The following is a 10723-nucleotide window of genomic DNA, read 5'->3' on the forward strand; positions in this document are numbered from 1 at the left end:
GATGTGTTCAATGAATCTAGATAAGTTAAGTATGATTTTCCGGTCAAACTGAAAAACGACGGCAAATTTCATAAGCTGTTTTTTACAAATTATTTCAGCACGTTGCATGGTATTTTGCATCTCGACTCACCTTTAACGAGCGACTTTAACTCCCTCCCGTTTCCTTCTGAGAAACACTGATGACGTCAGCCGGCGATATTCCTTCTGTAATGGGCTTTTTCAGCGCGGCATAAGTAATCGAAACACTTCGTTGGAACATTGTTTGGCGCTTTCACCATACAACGGGGATGCCGCTTTCGTCCAATTATCTGGGCTTTCTGTGTGAAAAGGTCTAGGAATTGTGACGACAATGTGCTGTTCTTCTATCAATGGGAAACATCGTCATTATAATTACCTCAAGCTATATCGAGCTGTCAAAGTGTTTTCCCGTCTCCTAAGTCCAATTAAATGCGATATGTTCCAGTGTACTTCACAAAAAGGTGAGTAGAACGCCGGTATGCCTTGCAGCTTTTCTTTAGTAATTTAGAATTTCAAAGACGGCATGACGCTTTCTTATGTCGTGCACAATTGTCTTAGATTACTCGGTACAAGTATGACAGCTGTTGTTCGGTTGTACTCTCCGTCATGACATTTTTGGACAGCCAAGGTGCCACTTTTCTACTTTCAACTCATTAATATTTAGAGTCTAGCCAGAGGACATTAACGTTGAATGTGTTCAGTGTTTTTAAATTTATGAATAACAGCTATATTTGCGGATGCTGAGAGATATCTGTAAGGTGGTGATTGGGAGAAGAAAATCAACAATGTCACGATATAGCAAAATTTATGAGTGGTTACAATAGCCATGATACATGTACTTGAGTTTACTTTTGGTCACGTGCACACCCGACAGCACCAATGACCGTGATTTCTCTCTCAAAGGTAGAAAGATGCATCCTCCGCTGCTCTGTGCCTGAGAGTTGACAGGACATCACGCCACTCACAGCGTGGCCTTTCAAAGTTGACGCCACCAGCGCCAAAACTTTGCTTCATTTTAGCATCCCTGCAAATGAAATTTGGAGTTACATTTACGTCAAAGGCCATAAATAAGAGCTCCTCGTTATGTCTTTTTTTCTAAATTTGAACATCTTAAACACTATACTATCGCCTTTAGAGTTTTAGTATTCATGGGATTGTACCAATCGTGAAATAAAAACAGCGATTTCGCAGTAATACAGAAAACAGCCTCGAAGGAAAATACATCACAGAAATGTTGAATTAATTAGAGCGTTGTGCATCGTCTTGTAAATTGTTTAAATCTCTACTGGAAGAAAAATCACAGTTTACAAGATACTTTCCTCATAGATACATCAGATCTGCAAACACAACCGACAATGGACCATCTGCCTCTTGACTGTTGACGTGTCGGATCCCTTGTTGAGCTTTATTAGACGTGCAGACGCCGTTCTTCAAGAGATACACTTATCTATGCGTGTTGTATATAAATTGTAAACAAAAGGAAAATAACACCAACTATCATAACCTTTTCCTGTTCACAATGGTCCCCTACCATTCATAAAACCAAATCCCTCTAAATGGTGATACCATTATCATGTGTCTAACTTGTATTTCCACATTTATTAGAGAGTTTTAAGTATAAGTATGCACCATCATCACAACTCTTCACGTACCTTTCGTAAGGAATGGGTTTCTTTTAGGTGTTATATGATTAGCTCCCTATTGTAGTTTACTCCTGCTTACATTTCTTGCTGTACAACAAGCCATTAGCAATTCTAAGGATAAACTGATCATTTATTCAAAGTCCCTGTCAATAATAAAACTTGTAATATCAGTTGGATATCTTAGGGTATGTGAGATGCTAAACTCCCAACTTCGCCATCATGGTATCGAGGCTGTACCGTTGATACAGACAGCGAAATGACAATAATTATAAACTTTAATTACCGGTCAAAGTGATTGATTTTCGGACGAGCCGACAACAACTTTACAAGTCTCAGGTCTTGAAACAACTCAGCCGAATTGGCAATACTACAGAGATATTGATGTGATCATTTAGATAACCTGTCAGTGGAAATAAATCAAGATGACAAATGGTTATTTTAAGAACCCTTCTTCGGGCACTGCACACTGAGGAACGACTTTATGAGAGAGTTGACCTTTTTTCCATCTTTACGAAGTCTAATGCCTTGGTTTCATCATGGACTCTCGAGAAAAACGGGACAGGCACCTGCTGTTGTTTCTTTGTACGATCTATCTTGGAATATTTTAAGTTTATTTGCCAAGCGGTCCCCGACAACAATACTTCGTGCGGACATTTAATCTCATTAATGATCAAATTGACGTTGTGCATTTATACACTTTGCTCTTGCATGGTACGTTCGGAGTAATGACACAGCGATTTTTGAGTGGCTTTTTGATACCAGTCATGAATATTCTCATAACGATGAAGATCACGTTTTGGATTCTAGCCGAAGCGAACAGGAAAACACTAGATGATAAAAACAGTTTACATTTAGCCATAGACGCTACAGAAAACTCTTGCTAGGTATCGACATATAAAGTTTACATTCCCTACAAGAAAAATCTCGGTAAACAGCAAACCTTTACAAGGTAGACAAGCCTACACTTCCCCAGTCCTGAGAAACGAAGATCAGACCTTTGTTTCATCTGTCACGCAAAATTTGACGAGAATCAGGGTATACAAGAAGATAGCAATGAATAGAATCTTTAGGGACTATGGTTTCATAAGACCCCTGATTGCCAAAACCTCGTAGCCGTTGTTTCCTACCATATTTCTGGTCTCGCCAAAACTCTCAGTGTCACTCGGCTACGCTGAAATACATCGCTGAGGCTGTGTCCGAAAAGAACCACTTTGAATTCGTCCGCAGCACACTTCAGATAACCAAGTAAGAAGAAGATAGAACATATAGTTTGTGTGGCTTGCGAATACTTAGTTACTTTTGCGCTCATTGATTTTGATGCCAGACAGATATTGATCTGATGGTTTCGCGAAAGCCCTCGGCCGACGCGACAAATATATTGGTTTATCGGTATATGTAGCGTTGGGTTTTAAATACAGGAATAACATGCCAAATGGTTGCGATTTAGGTAGAAAACCACTCTTATTGACATTGAGTATTGAATGGGCAAAAGTATCGAGCAGAATGTAAGGATTTTAGCTCACATTCGTTTCAGTAACAGGCTTTCTTGTGCCGGGGTTTCGGTTCAGTGCCTGGCAGGGGAAAAAATATAATTTATTGTAAGAACACTCTTACAGAGTCGAAGTATAGAGCTAGGAACACGCGTACAACCGTATTGACTTCAGACCCGGGTGACTCCTGTGAGCGATTCGATTTCAAAGAAATATGAAATAACATGAGACAAAACAAACCTTGGTATGACAGAAACTAGAATAGGAAAGACTCTTGTTTAAATGCGATTAACTTGCGCTGCATATCAGGGAACCTAAATAATGAAGGTTATATAGATACGGGGGAAACGGGCAAACAGAGGGTGTCATGTAAATGGATTGGCCTAGAGCCTCATGGCTGTAGTCGCATATATGGTCTCGATTTGCGTTGTACTTATCCCTTTTCAACACACTTCCGTTCATAAGACTCTAATCCTAAACACTTTGTATTTAGCCCGCAAGTGTCGGCCGGCTTCGTCGAGGAACATGTCCCTCGTGTCGGCCACACGGTGTCAAAAACGGTTCCTCGACAGAAGAGTGAATACATGTACCTCACTTCCAGTGTGCTCTATATTCGCTGGCGGAAGATTTGAGATTTTCAAAACCCTGGTCCAATGTCAGAATGAAATCACAGTCACAATTACACCAAAATGTAGCTCATCATCTTTAACACCAAGCACACCTCATACAAGGCATGACGGCGTGACGTGCAGTTTCTCCCGGATAAATAGATAGATTTACTCAGGGATGCCAAAGGGAACTAGATTATCACAGCTAATGGTCGGTGAAATACTTCGATCACGTTCCTTCCATGTTACGTTAATCTCATTTTCCATTTCCCCCCTAAACAAGCCTTTCCATATTTCCGACAAAGATGTAAAAAAAGCAAAGAAGTAACAAACTAGGTAATGAAAGAGTAAATTTTAATTTCACGAAACCAAAACAGAATTTCGAAAAACAAATTGAAAAAATTGCATGTTTATTTTCCCTTAACTTCATCATCATTGGCAATATTTAAAAATCGTCGGGAAAATACATAGTTGAGTAACTGTGCTAATGAATTGATAGATATTCGAATGAATTTCTTGGAAGACAGACAGACGGACGGGTAGACAGACAGACAGATGAGCAGACGGACAGATAGACAGTGTTAAGAATTGGCAGTGATCCAGTGACACTGGCAGAAAGTGTGCGAACGAGACGTTAATGTCGTTGTCATGGAAATTGGGCATTGCCTAATTTGGGCTACACACTGCCTATTTACCATGTGCATTATATTTTAAATGTGAGGTTACCCCGATTCTATTCCAGGTACGGCCAATCAAAGCATGCAAACAGACTTTCAGGCAATTTACAACCGTTGACTTATCCTACATGAGCTGGCTATGGTGCATAAACGACCATGTCTGTTTCAGTGTACATTCATCCTTTGTGACAATGCTTTCGGAAATGAATGGTTAAATGTGGTCGAGTGAAATGTTCTCTGTGAAATTGGTTGAAATCCCGAGATCACGATGCAAAATTTTGGACGGGAGAAGCAAATTGCCTGACGTCTTCTTTTGTTTGAAATTCAAAATTGGCATTTTTCTATGCGCTAAGACCATGCTGAAATAGTGAATTCTGGATTTCCACGAATTTAAGGGGCTAAAACATCACTTTTCTCCACACTCTTCATAAAAAATTCATAAAAATGTTGATCTGTCAAGAATTTGTAACTAAATGATAATTAAGAGGGTGCATTTTTCCACCGGGATATAAGCGGTTAGTTCAAACAATTATCTCCTGTCACATCCGTAGTACCTGACCGACATTTGCTAGTTTGAGATGTCTGCAGTTATTTCCCTACGGATGTCTTCCATTCTTCTCGTCGTACACATTTTATATTCCCGCCTTTATTAGACGCCCTTTCTCTGCAAAACTCAATCTCTTTCCACTAATATCACGCCCGTCAGTTTCAGAGCCTAAGTACGCTATAAACATGCATTATGCATCAACATTAGGAACTGTTTTGCGTCATTATCGGTCAATCAATAAATTACTACACCAATCATGTACCTTGGTCAATACAACTAACTATAATTGTATCTAGTACCTTCAAGAATGTTGAGATCAACAATGAATGAAATCTATAGTGTGACCAGAAATATAGTAACTTGGTGTTTTGCGCGTCAGTAAGAAAGCTTTCTATCATTGCCTGTCACGAGTGCTTCTACCGACTAGAGTATTATTTGCTGTTCACAGATCAAATGAAGGTGTGCGTCTATTACAGTTCAAACCACATCGCACACAGGCCCTAATTTCGCAATATGTGGTATTGCACAAAATTGAATAATGTTTATAACAATTTTGCCTGATTGGATACTATTTCCTCCGTAATTTTCAAATTGGCTTCTGTCAGATCTCCATTATGTTCCGTGATATGCCGAATAACTCGCTCTGTCGGCGTCTTCCCGAGACTTAAATTAGTCGCATTCTGGCACAACGACTTTAGACAATTGGCGCCATCATTAGACAGTTTCGTGCATAACCCGGAGTATATCATGACCGCACCAGATGTTTATGGCTCCGCCGGAGAGAAAGATAAAGCATGTTTGTTGGTGGGCGATCGCTGCTGCTGGCTCTTCTTTAGGGTTATCGCCGATATTTGACGTATGTTGAAAACGAAATACGGCTGTTTGAGAAAGATGACGTTGAGATTTGAAAGATTTGGCCTTTGTTGGCTCTGCAGTAGGCCATGTTTTGGCGGAGTTATCAGTGACTTGTATACCGTAATAACATCAATTCGCAGACGACAATCCTACCGCGCTCGTCGTATGGATATTTCTTTTTTCTTTCTATTATCGAACTGACGCTACGAGCCCGCTAAAGGTGAAAGAAAAATACAACTGATTCACTTCAAGATTCTGTTCATTGCTATCTTTAAGCATGCCTCTGCCATTCAAACGGCCGTTGAGACGTAGCATTATTGGTTATTAGCTACTTGGGACGCGAAAATATCGCACACAGATCTGGGCTACGCTAAGATTGCTTGGAGGAAAATCTGAAGTTGATATGCTATTAAAATACCCGAGTAAGGACGTCATTATGGTTCTGGCATCGTGCTCTCCCCAAACAGCACGAGTTAGAATTGCAGGTTTGACGTACAATTCACGTTTCAGCTGACATGTTTTATGGCCTGGGAGTCGCTCATGAGCTTCTGCATGTTTTGTTGCCCGCATAGATGACGAATGCTTCTAGCCTATCGGTCGAGGAAACATCTAACGATGCAACGAACCCGCTCCCGTCCGCGTTTCCATGGGATACCCGACCCCGTGACTCGCAAAAGTAAGTCGACAGTAAAAACTGACGCAGAGTTACTGCCGTCACGAGACGAGCGCCGCTACTCCCCTCTGCAGTGTTCAGCCAGGAGACAGCTCTTCGACCTGCCAATCAAACAACACATGTCACTCCTCTGGTGGAATGGTATAAACGTGTAAGTGGGTGCCACCGCAGAAGTGCCTTACTTCACACTGTTGACAGGACTCTCCACTTTCACATAACGGATTTGACGTTGTTAGCCACATCAATTGCTGCAAAGTACGGCGACGAACTTTTACTTGGCAGCCGCATGTTTTCGGGGGTGGCGTGATATGTTCAAATACTCCATCTGAATAGACTAGGCTTTACTCTCTCTGCAAGGTGGCGCGTGCTACGATATCTTCTCGACGTTCGCCAAATGATGTTGGATGGTATGTGAAAACGAGACTTTCGCAATAACAGGCTCTCTTGGACTGTTGTTTGGAAATGTAAACCTCGACGAAGAGACGAGGACACCAAACAGCCACGGATATTACTCGCTGAGAGTAGTACGTTATATTGCCTTCTCTTGGTATGTTGGATGACATCAGTCAATCAAATTTCAACCGTGCTTGGTTGCCTAGGTGAGGCATACCGTTCGGATTAATGCGCAAAACTGGGGAGCAATCCATCATTTTTTGCAGTAACAAAGGATAGAGGGATTTTGCACAAGTGTACATTTATCAATCCCCGGATTGCAGGGCCGACCTGCTCACAATGGAATATGGCAACATTTTATATCCGTCGACGCTCTTGAATGAGACAGGGAACACCACAAACGTCTCCGCGTACGACGACTACGAGTACACGCCAGAGCTCTACGTGGAGACCTGGCTGGTGCCGACCATATTCGCTCTCATCTGCCTGGTCGGAGTGGCCGGCAACTCCATGGTCATTGTCGTCATCCTCCGACACAAGCAGATGAAGACCACGACCAATTTTTACATCCTCAGTGTTGCGATCGTGGACCTGGCCTTCCTCGTATGTTGTGTGCCTTTCACTGTCTTTGCCCTGATCACGGAGTGGTTCTTCGGTGATTTCATGTGCAAGTTTTCCTACTACCTGATTTTCGTGAGTACCAATTTTTCCCACCCTGAGGTAGCGACACATTTCTCCCTACCTTCGTTCTCTTCTGTCGTCAAAATTCCCTCTAGCTAATAGATGAATAAAACACCACTATACTAACCCCCATCAAATTAAAGGCTCAGTTTATATATATTCGTCACATCCAAAAGTGCGCTGTTCCATAATTTTGCACGCAAAAAAACCATAAAGTAAAACTGTTTTCTTCAGAGAATTACTTCCAGTTTGTGTATATTTTATCTGCACAGAGCGCAAAAAACTGCTGTGGCAGATTTTAAGCGGGTACGGTGAGCGAATTTGGGCCGTTTCTTTAATGCACCGACTTACGTTCAATTCAATACCTTTTCATTTGCTTCAATTTTTTTCAACAGCACTCGGAGTCCCCTGACGCACAAAATTTCACATTGAGGGTGTTGTATTGTATCGAGCTGAATGCCTTGTAAGATAACCCAGAAGTTTGTAACGAATAACACATTAATTTTTCCAGCTCGATTGAAGGCACTTATGTTCACCACAAAAAGTCAAATCATATTAACGGGTATCGGTGATTGTTACAACGGATTATGTGTGCTGTAGCAGCCTCCTTTGTTTGTCGGAGACGAGTGCGATTCGCTTTGCAAAGTGTACATATACTTGTGCGAAAATTTCATTACACGGAACTCCGGTCTGATGCGATGAAAATTTCTATAGCCGACATCACAAAGCCCGCCTTATACGTATGCAGCATTGACTTCGGTGAGAGAAATTGAAAAACTTGAAACGCTAATCACAACATTAAAGAAAGTTCTTAGCTCGCCGTCAGCGACAAAACAATTCATCTCAGCCCTTGCACTTTTACTGTGGACAGCCATGATTGTATTCAAACATAACACCTAAACAACACCGACAATATAAACTATAAACTGCATACCGTCCACTGAGTGAAGGTATCAGGCCATCTTTTAACGGTTCGTCTGCTATGTTCATCAATTTCACTTTCAATATACCAAAACGTGCTACAGTTATTGATTATACGCAAAGCGACGTAAAGTCCCGATCACAAACCGTGCAGGAGTCCGTTTAATTGTCAGTTTTATCGACTACCGTCACAAGGCCCGAACTCGCATTTAATTTCACACTTACGAAAGGGAAAGAGACGCGGCGCATTAATCAATATGCTATAGGGATAACGTTTTCTATGTAAAAGGGTCGCGCGGGGCTTTTTTACCTCTACGGATACGGCAGCTTTACTGTCCTATTGATTTTCATGTGACCGTAGACCGTCCACAATCTACAGAGAGCAATCGTCTGCAAAGTGAGATTGCGGGGCGAGTTCTAGAAGTGTTCGCTAGCTCCCGTGTCTATATCTGCAAGCTCGTGCGCGTATGTCATGTGCGCGATGGGATAGGTCATTGCAATCTACATAATAACAAAATGCTTTCTACTTATATACCATAGTTTTGATGTTAATTCTCAATTTAACTACTTTCAAAATACGAACTCGAACGATCTTCCTTTTGTTGTATCTTAACTTTATATCTAACGACTCTTTTGTTCCAAAAGCTTAATATTTCAACATTGCCCTAGCTAGGCACCGCCATGGTCACAAAAAGATATTATGTTTTGGTTATTATGGTTTCGAGGTGTCGTCTGAGGAAGGAGCAGTTCTCAATGCATAAAGCAGAGTGGTTTAAGCATATAATTATTATATTATTAAAGCATGCAAGTGCTCCAATTAAGAGAAGAATGGCAGGAACGAAAGTTCAATTTGTCACAGCAATAGTCAGAAAGTGAATTCGATCATCCTTGTCAGCTTCCAATCGGTAGCCTAGACATTCTACAAAGAAGTGTGGAGACCAACTCAGAGTTTTTTTGAAGTTTTGATCATTTGCATATACATTTTTTTGAACTTTTAGGTACATTGAATAATCTAGTCCCCTTTACGTAATCGATCATAACATATGAAATGCACTATGGTTGCCGTTTGGAGTCGCGTAAAAACTTAGATAGGAATTAAGGTAGAACGCGCCTCGGAGACAGATATTCGTACTCTCAAACTTTTACAAGTCTCTTCTAATATACCACATGTGGGGGTTCGATTTTAAAGCTATTGGTGTAAGAAAACTTTTCATCGGCTTAGTTTTTCGAAAATCGAAAATTTTATTTTTTCCCCATAGAGTTAACACAGGGATGACGGCCATTTTGAATTTCAAATATCGGTAAATCTTTGGGTATTTGTTTCTCTAGTACCAAAATTTGCACGGTGACCCCCGATTTTTATTCTCGATTTAGTAAGAGAATGACTGAAAGTTTCATTAGGGAAAGTTTGAGCAAAAGTTTAAGTCGTTTACTTTCGAGATGCGTACTACCTTAACTTTGTGTCGTTCTCGTATGCTTTTTATATTGAAAGTTATCCGTGATCTCTTCTGTAATATCTCTTGGTGTTGTTTAGATGTAACCTTGGCCTTGTAGATTCATCTTTTATATTGATAAGGTCATCGGAGATGGACAGATTGACTTTCCTTAGCATTAGCATTCAGCAGTGTGACCCTTTTCCTTAGTTCGTAGTGGTATCTTATTTCGTGAAAAAATAACATGGGCAATGTTATCGACTTTGATGCGGAGACGATTCTGCATTGCCTGCATCTTCTCAAAGTCTCAGAGTTCTTTAATTCCTTCCCGAGAGAAATCGGTAACATGACAGATTCCTTGACACAGTGCAAACTCTGAATGTTATTACTTTGATTTGTTTCCTTGACAAGTTGAGTTTAAATATCTTATGCAATTTTGGCTCCTTCCGAAATGCTGACCGAGGAGCTGTAGGGAAGTTCGACTATCACTGGCTTAAACATTTTCACCGAAAAGTGGATCAAATAATCATCCGTGTTGATCTCAAAATGTCGCCGCCGCCACCTCCACCACCACCACCGCAGATGTTATCTATTGAACTTGAAAATCACCCTTATGCAAAGCGATACAGCCTAACATCTTTAGACCTTTAGTGAAACCAACCAGGGTGGTTGAACTTACCGTCTGACAAGTACTTTAATGCACGAAATTGGAGTTGCAGACATTACAATTTCGCATTTTGAGCAATTTAATTGATACATATGTTTATGGGCAAAAGTATCATAA

General features: G+C 40.9%; 1 protein-coding gene across 1 annotated transcript in view; it reads left to right on the forward strand.

Annotated features, from left to right (window-relative positions):
- The first annotated feature begins 5741 nt into the window (after window positions 1–5741).
- Window positions 5742–10723, forward strand: part of LOC139140601 (G-protein coupled receptor 54-like) — a 37962-nt gene continuing 32980 nt past the window's right edge. The window contains exon 1 of the mRNA XM_070709947.1: window positions 5742–7597. Within this exon, the coding sequence (XP_070566048.1) occupies window positions 7244–7597 (354 nt within the window). The 5' untranslated portion in view covers window positions 5742–7243. The remainder of the gene's footprint in view (window positions 7598–10723) is intronic.

Source organism: Ptychodera flava, chromosome 9, assembly GCF_041260155.1.
Source record: "Ptychodera flava strain L36383 chromosome 9, AS_Pfla_20210202, whole genome shotgun sequence".
Taxonomy (NCBI): domain Eukaryota; kingdom Metazoa; phylum Hemichordata; class Enteropneusta; family Ptychoderidae; genus Ptychodera; species Ptychodera flava.